Source organism: Myxine glutinosa, chromosome 1 (genome assembly GCF_964187855.1).
Source record: "Myxine glutinosa chromosome 1, kmMyxGlut1.1, whole genome shotgun sequence".
In the NCBI taxonomy this organism is placed as follows: domain Eukaryota; kingdom Metazoa; phylum Chordata; class Myxini; order Myxiniformes; family Myxinidae; genus Myxine; species Myxine glutinosa.
In genome coordinates, this window is record NC_136261.1 from 446,562,047 (window position 1) to 446,584,311 (window position 22,265).

Here is a 22,265-nt window from a genome sequence, read left to right on the forward strand (position 1 = left end):
TCCTTGTTATAAAATCATATAATAATCTGTAATTCCACAACCCAGTAACAATCACATTTATTTCATATTTATCTTTGTTATTCTAAAGATGTTTATCAATCCTTGTTATAAAATCATATAATAATCTGTTATTCCACATCCCAGTAACAATCACATTTATTTAATATTTATCTTTGTTATTCCAAAGATGTTTATCAATCCTTGTTATAAAATCATATAATAATCTGTAATTCCACATCCCAGTAACAATCACATTTATTTCATATTTATCTTTGTTATTCTAAAGATGTTTATCAATCCTTGTTATAAAATCATATAATAATCTGTAATTCCACATCCCAGTAACAATCACATTTATTTCATATTTATCTTTGTTATTCTAAAGATGTTTATCAATCCTTGTTATAAAATCATATAATAATCTGTAATTCCACATCCCAGTAACAATCACATTTATTTCATATTTATCTTTGTTATTCTAAAGATGTTTATCAATCCTTGTTATAAAATCATATAATAATCTGTTATTCCACATCCCAGTAACAATCACATTTATTTAATATTTATCTTTGTTATTCCAAAGATGTTTATCAATCCTTGTTATAAAATCATATAATAATCTGTAATTCCACATCCCAGTAACAATCACATTTATTTAATATTTATCTTTGTTATTCCAAAGATGTTTATCAATCCTTGTTATAAAATCATATAATAATCTGTAATTCCACATCCCAGTAACAATCACATTTATTTAATATTTATCTTTGTTATTCCAAAGATGTTTATCAATCCTTGTTATAAAATCATATAATAATCTGTAATTCCACATCCCAGTAACAATCACATTTATTTAATATTCATCTTTGTTATTCCAAAGATGTTTATCAATCCTTGTTATAAAATCATATAATAATCTGTAATTCCACAACCCAGTAACAATCACATTTATTTAATATTCATCTTTGTTATTCCAAAGATGTTTATCAATCCTTGTTATAAAATCATATAATAATCTGTAATTCCACAACCCAGTACCAATCACATTTATTTAATATTCATCTTTGTTATTCCAAAGATGTTTATCAATCCTTGTTATAAAATCATATAATAATCTGTAATTCCACAACCCAGTAACAATCACATTTATTTAATATTTATCTTTGTTATTCCAAAGATGTTTATAAATCCTTGTTATAAAATCATATAATAATCTGTTATTCCACATCCCAGTAACAATCACATTTATTTAATATTTATCTTTGTTATTCCAAAGATGTTTATCAATCCTTGTTATAAAATCATATAATAATCTGTAATTCCACAACCCAGTAACAATCACATTTATTTAATATTTATCTTTGTTATTCCAAAGATGTTTATCAATCCTTGTTATAAAATCATATAATAATCTGTAATTCCACATCCCAGTAACAATCACATTTATTTAATATTTATCTTTGTTATTCCAAAGATGTTTATCAATCCTTGTTATAAAATCATATAATAATCTGTAATTCCACATCCCAGTAACAATCACATTTATTTAATATTTATCTTTGTTATTCCAAAGATGTTTATCAATCCTTGTTATAAAATCATATAATAATCTGTTATTCCACATCCCTGTAACAATCACATTTATTTAATATTCATCTTTGTTATTCTAAAGATGTTTATCAATCCTTGTTATAAAATCATATAATAATCTGTTATTCCACATCCCAGTAACAATCACATTTATTTAATATTTATCTTTGTTATTCCAAAGATGTTTATCAATCCTTGTTATAAAATCATATAATAATCTGTTATTCCACATCCCAGTAACAATCACATTTATTTAATATTCATCTTTGTTATTCTAAAGATGTTTATCAATCCTTGTTATAAAATCATATAATAATCTGTTATTCCACATCCCAGTAACAATCACATTTATTTAATATTTATCTTTGTTATTCCAAAGATGTTTATCAATCCATGTTATAAAATCATATAATAATCTGTAAATCCACATCCCAGTAACAATCACATTTATTTCATATTTATCTTTGTTATTCCAAAGATGTTTATCAATCCTTGTTATAAAATCATATAATAATCTGTTATTCCACATCCCAGTAACAATCACATTTATTTCATATTTATCTTTGTTATTCTAAAGATGTTTATCAATCCTTGTTATAAAATCATATAATAATCTGTAATTCCACATCCCAGTAACAATCACATTTATTTCATATTTATCTTTGTTATTCTAAAGATGTTTATCAATCCTTGTTATAAAATCATATAATAATCTGTTATTCCACATCCCAGTAACAATCACATTTATTTCATATTTATCTTTGTTATTCCAAAGATGTTTATCAATCCTTGTTATAAAATCATATAATAATCTGTAATTCCACAACCCAGTAACAATCACATTTATTTCATATTTATCTTTGTTATTCCAAAGATGTTTATCAATCCTTGTTATAAAATCATATAATAATCTGTAATTCCACATCCCAGTAACAATCACATTTATTTAATATTTATCTTTGTTATTCCAAAGATGTTTATCAATCCTTGTTATAAAATCATATAATAATCTGTAATTCCACAACCCAGTAACAATCACATTTATTTCATATTTATCTTTGTTATTCCAAAGATGTTTATCAATCCTTGTTATAAAATCATATAATAATCTGTAATTCCACATCCCAGTAACAATCACATTTATTTCATATTTATCTTTGTTATTCTAAAGATGTTTATCAATCCTTGTTATAAAATCATATAATAATCTGTAATTCCACATCCCAGTAACAATCACATTTATTTCATATTTATCTTTGTTATTCCAAAGATGTTTATCAATCCTTGTTATAAAATCATATAATAATCTGTAATTCCACAACCCAGTAACAATCACATTTATTTCATATTTATCTTTGTTATTCCAAAGATGTTTTTCAATCCTTGTTATAAAATCATATAATAATCTGTAATTCCACAACCCAGTAACAATCACATTTATTTCATATTTATCTTTGTTATTCCAAAGATGTTTATCAATCCTTGTTATAAAATCATATAATAATCTGTTATTCCACATCCCAGTAACAATCACATTTATTTCATATTTATCTTTGTTATTCTAAAGATGTTTATCAATCCTTGTTATAAAATCATATAATAATCTGTAATTCCACATCCCAGTAACAATCACATTTATTTCATATTTATCTTTGTTATTCTAAAGATGTTTATCAATCCTTGTTATAAAATCATATAATAATCTGTTATTCCACATCCCAGTAACAATCACATTTATTTCATATTTATCTTTGTTATTCCAAAGATGTTTATCAATCCTTGTTATAAAATCATATAATAATCTGTAATTCCACATCCCAGTAACAATCACATTTATTTAATATTTATCTTTGTTATTCCAAAGATGTTTATCAATCCTTGTTATAAAATCATATAATAATCTGTAATTCCACATCCCAGTAACAATCACATTTATTTCATATTTATCTTTGTTATTCTAAAGATGTTTATCAATCCTTGTTATAAAATCATATAATAATCTGTAATTCCACATCCCAGTAACAATCACATTTATTTAATATTCATCTTTGTTATTCCAAAGATGTTTATCAATCCTTGTTATAAAATCATATAATAATCTGTAATTCCACAACCCAGTAACAATCACATTTATTTAATATTCATCTTTGTTATTCCAAAGATGTTTATCAATCCTTGTTATAAAATCATATAATAATCTGTAATTCCACATCCCAGTAACAATCACATTTATTTAATATTCATCTTTGTTATTCCAAAGATGTTTATCAATCCTTGTTATAAAATCATATAATAATCTGTAATTCCACATCCCAGTAACAATCACATTTATTTAATATTTATCTTTGTTATTCTAAAGATGTTTATCAATCCTTGTTATAAAATCATATAATAATCTGTTATTCCACATCCCAGTAACAATCACATTTATTTAATATTTATCTTTGTTATTCCAAAGATGTTTATCAATCCTTGTTATAAAATCATATAATAATCTGTTATTCCACATCCCAGTAACAATCACATTTATTTAATATTTATCTTTGTTATTCTAAAGATGTTTATCAATCCTTGTTATAAAATCATATAATAATCTGTTATTCCACATCCCAGTAACAATCACATTTATTTCATATTTATCTTTGTTATTCCAAAGATGTTTATCAATCCTTGTTATAAAATCATATAATAATCTGTTATTCCACATCCCAGTAACAATCACATTTATTTAATATTTATCTTTGTTATTCCAAAGATGTTTATCAATCCTTGTTATAAAATCATATAATAATCTGTAATTCCACAACCCAGTAACAATCACATTTATTTAATATTCATCTTTGTTATTCCAAAGATGTTTATCAATCCTTGTTATAAAATCATATAATAATCTGTAATTCCACAACCCAGTAACAATCACATTTATTTAATATTTATCTTTGTTATTCCAAAGATGTTTATAAATCCTTGTTATAAAATCATATAATAATCTGTTATTCCACATCCCAGTAACAATCACATTTATTTAATATTTATCTTTGTTATTCCAAAGATGTTTATCAATCCTTGTTATAAAATCATATAATAATCTGTAATTCCACATCCCAGTAACAATCACATTTATTTCATATTTATCTTTGTTATTCTAAAGATGTTTATCAATCCTTGTTATAAAATCATATAATAATCTGTAATTCCACATCCCAGTAACAATCACATTTATTTCATATTTATCTTTGTTATTCCAAAGATGTTTATCAATCCTTGTTATAAAATCATATAATAATCTGTAATTCCACAACCCAGTAACAATCACATTTATTTCATATTTATCTTTGTTATTCCAAAGATGTTTTTCAATCCTTGTTATAAAATCATATAATAATCTGTAATTCCACAACCCAGTAACAATCACATTTATTTCATATTTATCTTTGTTATTCCAAAGATGTTTATCAATCCTTGTTATAAAATCATATAATAATCTGTTATTCCACATCCCAGTAACAATCACATTTATTTCATATTTATCTTTGTTATTCTAAAGATGTTTATCAATCCTTGTTATAAAATCATATAATAATCTGTAATTCCACATCCCAGTAACAATCACATTTATTTCATATTTATCTTTGTTATTCTAAAGATGTTTATCAATCCTTGTTATAAAATCATATAATAATCTGTTATTCCACATCCCAGTAACAATCACATTTATTTCATATTTATCTTTGTTATTCCAAAGATGTTTATCAATCCTTGTTATAAAATCATATAATAATCTGTAATTCCACATCCCAGTAACAATCACATTTATTTAATATTTATCTTTGTTATTCCAAAGATGTTTATCAATCCTTGTTATAAAATCATATAATAATCTGTAATTCCACATCCCAGTAACAATCACATTTATTTCATATTTATCTTTGTTATTCTAAAGATGTTTATCAATCCTTGTTATAAAATCATATAATAATCTGTAATTCCACATCCCAGTAACAATCACATTTATTTAATATTCATCTTTGTTATTCCAAAGATGTTTATCAATCCTTGTTATAAAATCATATAATAATCTGTAATTCCACAACCCAGTAACAATCACATTTATTTAATATTCATCTTTGTTATTCCAAAGATGTTTATCAATCCTTGTTATAAAATCATATAATAATCTGTAATTCCACATCCCAGTAACAATCACATTTATTTAATATTCATCTTTGTTATTCCAAAGATGTTTATCAATCCTTGTTATAAAATCATATAATAATCTGTAATTCCACATCCCAGTAACAATCACATTTATTTAATATTTATCTTTGTTATTCTAAAGATGTTTATCAATCCTTGTTATAAAATCATATAATAATCTGTTATTCCACATCCCAGTAACAATCACATTTATTTAATATTTATCTTTGTTATTCCAAAGATGTTTATCAATCCTTGTTATAAAATCATATAATAATCTGTTATTCCACATCCCAGTAACAATCACATTTATTTAATATTTATCTTTGTTATTCTAAAGATGTTTATCAATCCTTGTTATAAAATCATATAATAATCTGTTATTCCACATCCCAGTAACAATCACATTTATTTCATATTTATCTTTGTTATTCCAAAGATGTTTATCAATCCTTGTTATAAAATCATATAATAATCTGTTATTCCACATCCCAGTAACAATCACATTTATTTAATATTTATCTTTGTTATTCCAAAGATGTTTATCAATCCTTGTTATAAAATCATATAATAATCTGTAATTCCACAACCCAGTAACAATCACATTTATTTAATATTCATCTTTGTTATTCCAAAGATGTTTATCAATCCTTGTTATAAAATCATATAATAATCTGTAATTCCACAACCCAGTAACAATCACATTTATTTAATATTTATCTTTGTTATTCCAAAGATGTTTATAAATCCTTGTTATAAAATCATATAATAATCTGTTATTCCACATCCCAGTAACAATCACATTTATTTAATATTTATCTTTGTTATTCCAAAGATGTTTATCAATCCTTGTTATAAAATCATATAATAATCTGTAATTCCACATCCCAGTAACAATCACATTTATTTAATATTTATCTTTGTTATTCCAAAGATGTTTATCAATCCTTGTTATAAAATCATATAATAATCTGTTATTCCACATCCCTGTAACAATCACATTTATTTAATATTCATCTTTGTTATTCTAAAGATGTTTATCAATCCTTGTTATAAAATCATATAATAATCTGTTATTCCACATCCCAGTAACAATCACATTTATTTAATATTTATCTTTGTTATTCCAAAGATGTTTATCAATCCTTGTTATAAAATCATATAATAATCTGTTATTCCACATCCCAGTAACAATCACATTTATTTAATATTCATCTTTGTTATTCTAAAGATGTTTATCAATCCTTGTTATAAAATCATATAATAATCTGTTATTCCACATCCCAGTAACAATCACATTTATTTAATATTTATCTTTGTTATTCCAAAGATGTTTATCAATCCTTGTTATAAAATCATATAATAATCTGTTATTCCACATCCCTGTAACAATCACATTTATTTAATATTCATCTTTGTTATTCTAAAGATGTTTATCAATCCTTGTTATAAAATCATATAATAATCTGTTATTCCACATCCCAGTAACAATCACATTTATTTAATATTTATCTTTGTTATTCCAAAGATGTTTATCAATCCTTGTTATAAAATCATATAATAATCTGTTATTCCACATCCCAGTAACAATCACATTTATTTAATATTCATCTTTGTTATTCTAAAGATGTTTATCAATCCTTGTTATAAAATCATATAATAATCTGTTATTCCACATCCCAGTAACAATCACATTTATTTAATATTTATCTTTGTTATTCCAAAGATGTTTATCAATCCTTGTTATAAAATCATATAATAATCTGTAAATCCACATCCCAGTAACAATCACATTTATTTAATATTCATCTTTGTTATTCTAAAGATGTTTATCAATCCTTGTTATAAAATCATATAATAATCTGTTATTCCACAACCCTGGAACAATCACATTTATTTAATATTTATCTTTGTTATTCTAAAGATGTTTATCAATCCTTGTTATAAAATCATATAATAATCTGTAATTCCACATCCCAGTAACAATCACATTTATTTAATATTTATCTTTGTTATTCCAAAGATGTTTATCAATCCTTGTTATAAAATCATATAATAATCTGTAATTCCACATCCCAGTAACAATCACATTTATTTAATATTCATCTTTGTTATTCTAAAGATGTTTATCAATCCTTGTTATAAAATCATATAATAATCTGTAATTCCACATCCCAGTAACAATCACATTCATTTAATATTGATCTTTGTTATTCTAAATATGTTTATCAATCCTTGTTATAAAATCATATAATAATCTGTAATTCCACATCCCAGTAACAATCACATTCATTTAATATTTATCTTTGTTATTCTAAAGATGTTTATCAATCCTTGTTATAAAATCATATAATAATCTGTAATTCCACATCCCAGTAACAATCACATTCATTTAATATTCATCTTTGTTATTCTAAAGATGTTTATCAATCCTTGTTATAAAATCATATAATAATCTGTAATTCCACATCCCAGTAACAATCACATTTATTTAATATTTATCTTTGTTATTCTAAATATGTTTATCAATCCTTGTTATAAAATCATATAATAATCTGTAATTCCACATCCCAGTAACAATCACATTCATTTAATATTTATCTTTGTTATTCTAAATATGTTTATCAATCCTTGTTATAAAATCATATAATAATCTGTAATTCCACATCCCAGTAACAATCACATTTATTTAATATTTATCTTTGTTATTCCAAAGATGTTTATCAATCCTTGTTATAAAATCATATAATAATCTGTTATTCCACAACCCAGTAACAATCACATTTATTTAATATTCATCTTTGTTATTCTAAATATGTTTATCAATCCTTGTTATAAAATCATATAATAATCTGTAATTCCACATCCCAGTAACAATCACATTTATTTAATATTTATCTTTGTTATTCCAAAGATGTTTATCAATCCTTGTTATAAAATCATATAATAATCTGTAATTCCACATCCCAGTAACAATCACATTTATTTAATATTTATCTTTGTTATTCCAAAGATGTTTATCAATCCTTGTTATAAAATCATATAATAATCTGTAATTCCACATCCCAGTAACAATCACATTTATTTAATATTTATCTTTGTTATTCCAAAGATGTTTATCAATCCTTGTTATAAAATCATATAATAATCTGTAATTCCACAACCCAGTAACAATCACATTTATTTAATATTTATCTTTGTTATTCTAAAGATGTTTATCAATCCTTGTTATAAAATCATATAATAATCTGTAATTCCACAACCCAGTAACAATCACATTTATTTAATATTCATCTTTGTTATTCTAAAGATTTTATCAATCCTTGTTATAAAATCATATAATAATCTGTTATTCCACATCCCAGTAACAATCACATTGATTTAATATTTATCTTTGTTATTCCAAAGATGTTTATCAATCCTTGTTATAAAATCATATAATAATCTGTAATTCCACATCCCAGTAACAATCACATTTATTTAATATTTATCTTTGTTATTCCAAAGATGTTTATCAATCCTTGTTATAAAATCATATAATAATCTGTAATTCCACAACCCAGTAACAATCACATTTATTTAATATTTATCTTTGTTATTCCAAAGATGTTTATCAATCCTTGTTATAAAATCATATAATAATCTGTAATTCCACATCCCAGTAACAATCACATTTATTTAATATTTATCTTTGTTATTCCAAAGATGTTTATCAATCCTTGTTATAAAATCATATAATAATCTGTAATTCCACAACCCAGTAACAATCACATTTATTTCATATTTATCTTTGTTATTCCAAAGATGTTTATCAATCCTTGTTATAAAATCATATAATAATCTGTAATTCCACAACACAGTAACAATCACATTTATTTCATATTTATCTTTGTTATTCCAAAGATGTTTATCAATCCTTGTTATAAAATCATATAATAATCTGTAATTCCACAACCCAGTAACAATCACATTTATTTAATATTTATCTTTGTTATTCCAAAGATGTTTATAAATCCTTGTTATAAAATCATATAATAATCTGTTATTCCACATCCCAGTAACAATCACATTTATTTAATATTTATCTTTGTTATTCCAAAGATGTTTATCAATCCTTGTTATAAAATCATATAATAATCTGTAATTCCACATCCCAGTAACAATCACATTTATTTAATATTTATCTTTGTTATTCCAAAGATGTTTATCAATCCTTGTTATAAAATCATATAATAATCTGTTATTCCACATCCCTGTAACAATCACATTTATTTAATATTCATCTTTGTTATTCTAAAGATGTTTATCAATCCTTGTTATAAAATCATATAATAATCTGTTATTCCACATCCCAGTAACAATCACATTTATTTAATATTTATCTTTGTTATTCCAAAGATGTTTATCAATCCTTGTTATAAAATCATATAATAATCTGTTATTCCACATCCCAGTAACAATCACATTTATTTAATATTCATCTTTGTTATTCTAAAGATGTTTATCAATCCTTGTTATAAAATCATATAATAATCTGTTATTCCACATCCCAGTAACAATCACATTTATTTAATATTTATCTTTGTTATTCCAAAGATGTTTATCAATCCTTGTTATAAAATCATATAATAATCTGTTATTCCACATCCCTGTAACAATCACATTTATTTAATATTCATCTTTGTTATTCTAAAGATGTTTATCAATCCTTGTTATAAAATCATATAATAATCTGTTATTCCACATCCCAGTAACAATCACATTTATTTAATATTTATCTTTGTTATTCCAAAGATGTTTATCAATCCTTGTTATAAAATCATATAATAATCTGTTATTCCACATCCCAGTAACAATCACATTTATTTAATATTCATCTTTGTTATTCTAAAGATGTTTATCAATCCTTGTTATAAAATCATATAATAATCTGTTATTCCACATCCCAGTAACAATCACATTTATTTAATATTTATCTTTGTTATTCCAAAGATGTTTATCAATCCTTGTTATAAAATCATATAATAATCTGTAAATCCACATCCCAGTAACAATCACATTTATTTAATATTCATCTTTGTTATTCTAAAGATGTTTATCAATCCTTGTTATAAAATCATATAATAATCTGTTATTCCACAACCCTGGAACAATCACATTTATTTAATATTTATCTTTGTTATTCTAAAGATGTTTATCAATCCTTGTTATAAAATCATATAATAATCTGTAATTCCACATCCCAGTAACAATCACATTTATTTAATATTTATCTTTGTTATTCCAAAGATGTTTATCAATCCTTGTTATAAAATCATATAATAATCTGTAATTCCACATCCCAGTAACAATCACATTTATTTAATATTCATCTTTGTTATTCTAAAGATGTTTATCAATCCTTGTTATAAAATCATATAATAATCTGTAATTCCACATCCCAGTAACAATCACATTTATTTCATATTTATCTTTGTTATTCTAAATATGTTTATCAATCCTTGTTATAAAATCATATAATAATCTGTAATTCCACATCCCAGTAACAATCACATTCATTTAATATTTATCTTTGTTATTCTAAAGATGTTTATCAATCCTTGTTATAAAATCATATAATAATCTGTAATTCCACATCCCAGTAACAATCACATTCATTTAATATTCATCTTTGTTATTCTAAAGATGTTTATCAATCCTTGTTATAAAATCATATAATAATCTGTAATTCCACATCCCAGTAACAATCACATTTATTTAATATTTATCTTTGTTATTCTAAATATGTTTATCAATCCTTGTTATAAAATCATATAATAATCTGTAATTCCACATCCCAGTAACAATCACATTCATTTAATATTTATCTTTGTTATTCTAAATATGTTTATCAATCCTTGTTATAAAATCATATAATAATCTGTAATTCCACATCCCAGTAACAATCACATTTATTTAATATTTATCTTTGTTATTCCAAAGATGTTTATCAATCCTTGTTATAAAATCATATAATAATCTGTTATTCTACAACCCAGTAACAATCACATTTATTTAATATTCATCTTTGTTATTCTAAATATGTTTATCAATCCTTGTTATAAAATCATATAATAATCTGTAATTCCACATCCCAGTAACAATCACATTTATTTAATATTTATCTTTGTTATTCCAAAGATGTTTATCAATCCTTGTTATAAAATCATATAATAATCTGTAATTCCACATCCCAGTAACAATCACATTTATTTAATATTTATCTTTGTTATTCCAAAGATGTTTATCAATCCTTGTTATAAAATCATATAATAATCTGTAATTCCACATCCCAGTAACAATCACATTTATTTAATATTTATCTTTGTTATTCCAAAGATGTTTATCAATCCTTGTTATAAAATCATATAATAATCTGTAATTCCACAACCCAGTAACAATCACATTTATTTCATATTTATCTTTGTTATTCTAAAGATGTTTATCAATCCTTGTTATAAAATCATATAATAATCTGTAATTCCACAACCCAGTAACAATCACATTTATTTAATATTCATCTTTGTTATTCTAAAGATTTTGTCAATCCTTGTTATAAAATCATATAATAATCTGTTATTCCACATCCCAGTAACAATCACATTGATTTAATATTTATCTTTGTTATTCCAAAGATGTTTATCAATCCTTGTTATAAAATCATATAATAATCTGTAATTCCACATCCCAGTAACAATCACATTTATTTAATATTTATCTTTGTTATTCCAAAGATGTTTATCAATCCTTGTTATAAAATCATATAATAATCTGTTATTCCACATCCCAGTAACAATCACATTGATTTAATATTTATCTTTGTTATTCCAAAGATGTTTATCAATCCTTGTTATAAAATCATATAATAATCTGTAATTCCACATCCCAGTAACAATCACATTCATTTAATATTTATCTTTGTTATTCTAAATATGTTTATCAATCCTTGTTATAAAATCATATAATAATCTGTAATTCCACATCCCAGTAACAATCACATTCATTTAATATTTATCTTTGTTATTCTAAAGATGTTTATCAATCCTTGTTATAAAATCATATAATAATCTGTAATTCCACATCCCAGTAACAATCACATTCATTTAATATTCATCTTTGTTATTCTAAAGATGTTTATCAATCCTTGTTATAAAATCATATAATAATCTGTAATTCCACATCCCAGTAACAATCACATTTATTTAATATTTATCTTTGTTATTCTAAATATGTTTATCAATCCTTGTTATAAAATCATATAATAATCTGTAATTCCACATCCCAGTAACAATCACATTCATTTAATATTTATCTTTGTTATTCTAAATATGTTTATCAATCCTTGTTATAAAATCATATAATAATCTGTAATTCCACATCCCAGTAACAATCACATTTATTTAATATTTATCTTTGTTATTCCAAAGATGTTTATCAATCCTTGTTATAAAATCATATAATAATCTGTTATTCTACAACCCAGTAACAATCACATTTATTTAATATTCATCTTTGTTATTCTAAATATGTTTATCAATCCTTGTTATAAAATCATATAATAATCTGTAATTCCACATCCCAGTAACAATCACATTTATTTAATATTTATCTTTGTTATTCCAAAGATGTTTATCAATCCTTGTTATAAAATCATATAATAATCTGTAATTCCACATCCCAGTAACAATCACATTTATTTAATATTTATCTTTGTTATTCCAAAGATGTTTATCAATCCTTGTTATAAAATCATATAATAATCTGTAATTCCACATCCCAGTAACAATCACATTTATTTAATATTTATCTTTGTTATTCCAAAGATGTTTATCAATCCTTGTTATAAAATCATATAATAATCTGTAATTCCACAACCCAGTAACAATCACATTTATTTCATATTTATCTTTGTTATTCTAAAGATGTTTATCAATCCTTGTTATAAAATCATATAATAATCTGTAATTCCACAACCCAGTAACAATCACATTTATTTAATATTCATCTTTGTTATTCTAAAGATTTTGTCAATCCTTGTTATAAAATCATATAATAATCTGTTATTCCACATCCCAGTAACAATCACATTGATTTAATATTTATCTTTGTTATTCCAAAGATGTTTATCAATCCTTGTTATAAAATCATATAATAATCTGTAATTCCACATCCCAGTAACAATCACATTTATTTAATATTTATCTTTGTTATTCCAAAGATGTTTATCAATCCTTGTTATAAAATCATATAATAATCTGTAATTCCACAACCCAGTAACAATCACATTTATTTAATATTTATCTTTGTTATTCCAAAGATGTTTATCAATCCTTGTTATAAAATCATATAATAATCTGTAATTCCACATCCCAGTAACAATCACATTTATTTAATATTTATCTTTGTTATTCCAAAGATGTTTATCAATCCTTGTTATAAAATCATATAATAATCTGTAATTCCACATCCCAGTAACAATCACATTTATTTAATATTCATCTTTGTTATTCCAAAGATGTTTATCAATCCTTGTTATAAAATCATATAATAATCTGTAATTCCACAACCCAGTAACAATCGCATTTATTTAATATTTATCTTTGTTATTCCAAAGATGTTTATCAATCCTTGTTATAAAATCATATAATAATCTGTAATTCCACAACATAGTAACAATCACATTTATTTCATATTTATCTTTGTTATTCCAAAGATGTTTATCAATCCTTGTTATAAAATCATATAATAATCTGTAATTCCACAACACAGTAACAATCACATTTACATTACCTCTCCTGATGAAGCCGGTTTCAAACTGAACGATTGTTCGATCATTCAAGGAAGTAATACAGGTGTGTCAGTTTCATGCCATCACACAGGAATGTAATGACGTCATCGACTTGCTGTGCCACTTTGACCTTGTTGTTACTGTTTTCACATCTCATGACAATCTCACCATCTTTTGCTTCCACCTCATTTCTGGAAAGTCCACAACACTTTTATAACTTCTTTACTTCACATTGTAACAATGATGTATGAATTATTATCATTACAAAAATGTCACGTGAACATTCTTTATATTTTATAAATTTAACCTTCAGCTCGCTCTGAACAGTCATTCAGAGCACAGGACTTAAACTTTGCTATTGTTAAAATTTACAATGTACTCTTATGATCCTTTTGCTGATCAATCTGAAACTGCAGGTGTGAATATTAAGGTGGAAGAAAGACGAGAGGTGGATAAAGAATAGATGAACACAGAACCTGTGGTGTGTTGTGATATTTCCAGTTTGGGTGTGACCAGGACTGTCGCACTCAGGGTGGGTTTGTTTACACCATTTACAGGAAGATTGTGTTCATCAATGGGAGATCATTATATTGCCATCTGAATAACACAGGAAAGGTCAATGGGAGTAATAATTATCAAGGGTGAGAATTTGTGATGGTAATAGATGGAGGTGCACTGCGAGCTTGAACACCTGGAGGGGAAGAGAGTGAGAGAGATGGAGCAGCCTCTGGAAGGAGTTTCCATAGATGGGAGAAGTGAGGAAAAAAAGAGGTGAGATGTGCAGCCAGCCTGGATTTTGAAAGATTAACCAAGAGGGGCTTGCTGGAAGAACGCGTGCATCCTGGAGTTGATGTGGAGGAGCGGAGGATTAGGAGAGCAGAGGGAGACATGTTGGAGAATCGAGGGAGATAACCGAATGACTACCGACCGGCCTGCGGTGTGAGCTGCAGACATCGTGCTTCGACATCATCACGAAGATTCCAATAAATTCGAGAGGCCCACTCCATTTATTGACCACGCCCACCCTACGACATCCGTCGATTTCCATTCCTCTCCTTCCATCTCCTGTCTCGTCCCAATCTACCTTCTCCTCCTGACCTCCCCACCTTCGTTAACCTTCCCTATTCCCTCCCACATATCTTTCGGAAATATTAACTACCATTTCCACATTACAACACACCAACATCCCACACCCATCCAAACATCTCCTGCGTGTACGTAATAAATAGATGACGGGTTTGGAATTCCTCAATTAGATTTTTGACCGGTTTGCTTCAACATTCCATCAATTCCTGTTAATAATGATCCAATTAGTGTGAGGAAGCACTCAGAATGAAAATAAAGTAATTACCATTAATTGTTCCCTTTTTACAGGTTATTGGTGCAGGTGAAATGCCACGTGTGCAGGTGAGATGCCACGTGTGCAGGTGAGATTCCACGTGTGCAGGTGAGATTCCACGTGTACAGGTGAGATGACACGTGTGCAGGTGAAATGCGACGTGTACAGGTGAGATGCCACGTGTACACAACCCAACAGGACTGTCCCATGGACAAACATGCCCGTCGACCAAACGGCTGAAATCACACGGTAAATCAAACAAACAAATCCGAACCCTAAAGGGTCAGAACACGTGGTCATAGAACTGGACCATTCACCATAGATGATCCCCGACCTCACCTAACCTAACCAGGTACACACCGCTCTCAAATTGACCACTGTGTGTCACCCACCATGTAAGTATGATTTGTTCATCCCATAGGATCCCTTTTCTCAATTTAAGTCCCGTCTTGCTTCATTGGGACAGATTCAGTACATGTGGTCATTAGTCCACCCCCCTTTACCTCCATTCCCCCCACTCCCCGTTGGACTTAGTCCGAAACGGGGGGGGGGGGGGTGGGTTGGATTGGGGTCTCTTTTTTTGTCCGTCCGTCCATAACCATATCTCGAAGATGTATGGACCGATTTTGTTCATACTTGGCGCAAAGACAACACATGACAGTATACATATGCACACCACCTTGTTTCGCGATGCGATCAAAGATGGCCGACTGGCGGCCATTTTAGTTGTTAAAACCCCGATGATGAACACATCCTCAAACATTTCTCGGACATGCATTTACTGATCTTGTTCAAACTTGGCACAAAGACAATACACGAGTATTACATATGGAGAAGATTTCGTTTTGTCATCTGAACAAAGATGGCCGACTGACACTGACAGCCTTGAACAAAATACAACAAAAGTACTGAAACCACGGCAGGGGCTATGACATTTTATGTCTTTTTATTCTTGTTTATTTAAATAGTGAATGTTACACGAACTTCATCAACATCATTATCGGAGTTTCAGGTTCCAACTCAACGTCTACTTATAGTGACGTCATCACGCCGGTTGTTAAATGGTCATTTTATTGCTCGCTTGTTCCTCGTCACAAGACTCTTTAAAGTGATTTGTTCCACATGGATCGCTGTGTTTTGAATGGATCGAAGAGATTTCCATGAAGGTGAAGAGGTTAAAACCGCCGTGGGAAACAATGAGAAACTGACGTTTCGGGTGTGAACTGTTACACTGTAGCGGCTACCGCTGGGTTTTCACAATCGCCTTGCACCTATCAAGGACGCGGAGCGATCACCATGCCGGGCTCGTCCAGGACGCCCGGGCAGGCCCGCGCTCAACTTGCCAGGCCTCGGTCGGGACGCCCGGGCATGCCCGGGCAGGCTCGCCCTCAACTTGCCAGGCCGCAGCCAGGATGCTGGGCCACGCCCCCTCTCGCCTTTCCTGGGCAAACGCTCCTGGATAATATGTATATATATTGCTGCCCGATAAACGGGCTTTGGAGAGTGCCTGAGTGTTTGGTTTGAATAAAGCAACTCGGATGAATTCCAGCTTTTTGTCGCGTCCATTCTTCCGATCGACGTGGGAGCCCCAGCTCCTTCATTGGTGACCTACCGACATGGACACGGCAGTCACCCTTAAACTGCCTACCTTCTGGGAGGCTCACGCGGCGGTTTGGTTCACACAGGCGGATTCCCTATTCGCCCTGTGAGGCATCACGGCCGACGACACCCGCTTCCACCATGTGGTAGCAGCGCTCGGTTCGGCCACCGCGGCCCGCGCCCTGAGCCTCCTCGAGAGCCCGCCAGCCGCTGACAAATACGGCGCGATTAAGAATCTTCTCCTCGACGCTTTCGTCCTCCCATCGGCGGAACGCGCACGGCGCCTGCTCGACCTGCCCGAGCTCGGCGACACGCGCCCTTCTGAGCGAATGGACTACATGCTTTCACTGCTCGGCGAGCACTCTCTGGTATTCCTGTTCCGGGAGCTGTTCCTCCGTCAGCTGCCTAACCCAGTACGCCTCGCCCTGGCAAGCACAACGATCACAGATCCCCGGGCCCTTGCCAGAGAAGCCGAGAAGATCTCCGCCGCAAGTCAGCGCATCGCAGCGGCGACATGGGACCCACCGCTGTCCGACGCAACACCCATGGCGCCCGAGCGCCCGGCACGGTCGACGACCGAACTGCCGACGCAATTGGCGGCCGCTACACCGAGCCGACCACCTGCAGCACGACGACCGGGGCCTCCACCTGACCAAGCGTGGTGTTACTATCATGCCAGGTTCGGACAGAAGGCCCGGATGTGCCGACCCCCGTGCACCTTCGGCAGGCCGGGAAACGGCCGGGCCGGCGTTCATTACCAGCCATGAGCGCCGGCCACACGGGCAACTTACTGTTCATCACGGATAAAGCGTCTGGACGGCACTTCCTGTGCGACACCGGCGCCCAACTGAGCGTCATACCCGCCTCTGACCAGGACAGGCAATCCGCGGTTTGCGGCCCCTCCTTGGTTGCGGCCAACGGATCGACCATCCGCACCTTCGGCCCGCGCAACGTCACCCTCTGCTTCGGCGGCCAGCGCTTTGCTTGGACGTTTGTAACCGCAAACGTGCCCATGGCTCTGCGAGGCGCCCACTTCCTCTGCACACACGGACTGCTGGTGGACGTCCAACGGCGTTGTTTAATCAACGCCGAAACCTTCAGCTCCCTGGTATGCACATTGAGCAGCTCCACGCCGACCGAGCTGGCATGCGCCGTCCCGACGGCGAACGAGTTTGCTCGCCTGCTCACGGAGTTCCCGGCCCTCACGTGGCCGACGTTTTCGGCCGTCGCAGTACGGCATGGGATCGAGCACCACATACCAACCACGGGCCCGCCGGTCTACGCCAGGGCCCGCCGCCTCGACCCAGCCAAGCTCGCCGTGGCGAAGGCCGAATTCGACGCGTTGGAGCACCTCGGCATCGTGCGGCGCTCCGATAGCGCGTGGGCCTCGCCACTGCACATCGTGCCAAAGCCGGGGGGTGGATGGCGCCCGTGTGGCGACTACCGCCGTCTCAATGACGCTACCACCCCCGACAGGTACCCGATCCCGCATATCCAAGACTTCTCCGCCCGTCTGGCGGGACGGGTCATTTTTTCGAAAATTGATCTCATACGGGGATATCACCAGGTACCTGTCAGGGCGGCCGACGTCCCTAAAACGGCAGTCATCACGCCGTTCGGCTTATTCAAATTCTTGCGGCTGCCGTTTGGTCTCAAGAACGCGGCTCAGGCGTTCCAGCGCTTGATGGACGGCGTGCTGCGTGACCTGCCGTTCCTTTTCGTTTACCTGGACGACATCCTCGTCGCCAGCATGTCCCGGGCCGAGCACCTCCTCTACCTCCAAACACTGTTCGGGCGCCTCAGCGAGCACGGCCTCATCGTCAACCCGGCCAAATGCCACTTTTTTTTTTCTTTTTTTTTTTGTATACAAGATCGAGGCTCGTGAAAGAGCGAACATTAATCACACAGAAAGACAAACCGACACATAAAACATATAACATAGGGAGCGGTAGACAAGATGGGGAGAGAGGGGGAAGGACACAAACACAACATTTGAGAGCAGGGACCGAGAGACATGGAGACATCGAGAGATCTGAGAGAGGGCGAGGGCTTTGGGGGGGGGGGGCGTGGGAAGGGGGCAGTGGGAGAGGTATAAAACATATGGACACTGCCAGGACTTCCAGGAAAGAAGTTGGAATTTCAAACAAGGTGGATCTGGGGTGAATTAGCGGGGGTAGAAAAGATCAAGGTTTTGGATGGGGGAAGATAAGAGATGGTGGTGAACAGCTGTTTTAAAGACCTGGAGGGAGGAGTGGGATTGAAGGGAGTGAGGGAGTTTGTTCCAGAGGCGGGAGAAAAGAGGAATGAAAGAGTGAAGGTGAGCGGAGAGCCGAGATTTCGGCAGTTTAACCATCAGAGGGTTGCTGGCAGATCTTGTGCGACCTGTAGGAATATTTGGGGGACAGAGCACAGAGAGAGCTGGGGGTGCAAGGCCGGAGACGAGTCGGTAGAAGACAGAAAGACCACCTACCTGCCTGCGGTGAGTGAGTGAAAGGCCCTCAGAGATAGCTTCATCGCGGGAGATTCCAATAATTCTGAAATCGGCACGAGGAGCTCCTGGTCAAACGTGCTGTATTTGAGCTCGTTTCGGCACGACGGCCGTTGATTTTTTGGGCCACCACATCACCAAGAACAGGGCCGTGCCGCTGCCAACCAAGGTCGAGGCCATCACCACGTTCCCGCGTCCCCGCACCATAAAGGCCCTGCAGGAATTCCTGGGAATGGTGAATTTTTATCACCGCTTCGTGCCCCGCGCTGCACAACTCATGCCGCCCCTCTACGAAGCCCTCCGGGGCAAGCCAGCCAAGCACGACATCACCTGGTCCACAGCAATGGATGCGGCCTTCCAAAGCTCAAAGCGGGCCCTCACCGACGCAACACTGCTCGCTCACCCGGTGCTCAACGCTCCCATCGCCCTCACCACGGATGCCTCCGACTACGCGGTGGGCGCCGTACATGAGCAATGGGTGAACGGGGTTTGGCAGCCACTCGCTTTTTTCAGCCGGCAGCTCCGGCCGAACGAGCTCAAATACAGCACGTTTGACCAGGAGCTCCTCGGTCTACACCTGGCCGTCCGCCATTTCCGCCACCTCCTGGAGGGCCGACCTTTCACGGTGTTCGTCGACCACAAGCCGTTGGTTTACGCCATGGCCAAGGTCACGGAGCCGTGGTCGGCCCGCCAACAGCTCCACCTCTCCGCCGTGTCGGAGTTTACCACGGACATCCGGCACGTCGCCGGCAAAAACAACGCCGTGGCCGACTGTCTTTCCCGGGCCAGCGCGAACGCGGTCCACCTGGGCGTGGACTTTGCACTTATGGCGGCGGACCAAACCACCGAAACCACGGTGCAAGCCCTCCGGGCGGCGGACACGGGCCTCTGCCTGGCCGACATCCCCTTCACGGACACTGTCCTGCTCTGCGACGTCTCCCAAGGCCAGCCTCACCCCATCGTGCCCGTCACCTGGTAACGCCGCATCTTCGCCTCCCTCCACGGCCTTTCCCACCCGGGCTGGAAAGCTTCCCAGAAGCTGGTGTCGGCGCGATTCGTCTGGCACGGCCTTCATCGGGATGTCCGCGATTGGACCAGCACCTGCACGGCCTGCCAACGGGCCAAGGTCCACCGACACACCCAGGCCCCGCTGGCACCTTTCACCGTGCCCGAACGACGTTTCGACCACGTCAACGTGGATCTGGTGGGCCCCCTCCCCCCGTCACGGGGCTTCACACACCTGCTCACCATGGTGGACAGGACCACCAGGTGGCCGGAGGCCGTTCCCCTCGTCTCCACCACCACCGCTGACGTGGCGCAGGCTTTCATCACCACCTGGGTCGCCCGCTTTGGCGCACCGGCGGACATCTCATCAGACCGCGGACCACAGTTCACCTCCGAGCTGTGGGGCGCGGTCGCCCGCAACCTGGGGGTCAAGCTCCACCGTACTACGGCCTACCACCCCCAAGCAAACGGGTTGTGCGAGCGATTCCACCGCTCCATGAAGGCCGCACTCATGGCCGGCCTTCAAGATGGCGGTTGGGCCGCCCGGCTGCCGTGGGTCCTTTTAGGCCTCCGCACGGCCCCCAAGGAGGACCTCCAGGCATCCACCGCCGAGCTTGTCTATGGCCAGGTGCTACGCGTCCCGGGCGAATTCGTGCCCGACGCTACCAGTCCCTGGTCCGCAGCTCACCAGCGCTCGGACCTCCAGGAGGCCGCCCGACGGTTTGCCCCCATGCCAACATCCCACCACGGTGACCCCCAGTCCTACGTCCCCCCAGCACTTCGCACAGCGGAGTATGTTTTTGTGCGTCACGACGCACATCGGGGGCCACTCCGGCCGCCGTACGACGGGCCCTTCCGGGTGCTGCGACGGGACGACAAGTCGTTCGTCATCGACATCGGCGGCAGGTCGGACCGGATTGCGGTGTACCGCCTCAAGCCGGCGCACGTGGACGTCGACCACCCACCACGGGTGGCCCTTCCGCTGCGGCGAGGCCGCCCCCCGTCCACGGTGCCCCCCACTCGACTGCCCACCACCACACCGGACCGCCTCCCACGACCCGCCAGGGGTCGCTTCGGCCGGGTCATCAGGACCCCCCTCAAATTGACCCTGCCGGTGCAAGTCGATTCTGGGGGGACGTGTGTAGCGGCTACCGCTGGGTTTTCACAATAGCCTTGCACCTATCAAGGACGCGGAGCGATCACCATGCCGGGCTCGTCCA

At 34.6% G+C, this 22,265-nt stretch overlaps 2 protein-coding genes across 8 annotated transcripts in view; both read right to left on the minus strand.

The window, feature by feature from the left end:
* The window catches only part of LOC137418945 (E3 ubiquitin-protein ligase TRIM65-like), a 185,105-nt gene extending 170,205 nt beyond the window's left edge, over positions 1-14,900 (minus strand). Inside the window, exon 1 of one of the 7 annotated variants that reach the window (XR_013621991.1) lies at positions 14,617-14,803. Coding sequence is in view for 5 of the 7 variants with exons in the window: in XM_078770834.1 (XP_078626960.1) it covers positions 14,617-14,661 (45 nt within the window). In the remaining 2 variants the exon portion in view is untranslated. Of the gene's footprint in view, positions 1-14,616 lie in introns of all 7 variants that reach the window. The other 6 variants (XR_013621990.1, XM_078770834.1, XM_078770841.1 and 3 more) reach the window with 6 other exon arrangements.
* The window catches only part of LOC137418556 (E3 ubiquitin/ISG15 ligase TRIM25-like), a 1,139,870-nt gene that overhangs the window by 979,903 nt on the left and 137,702 nt on the right, over positions 1-22,265 (minus strand). The gene's annotated exons all lie outside the window — the stretch shown is intronic.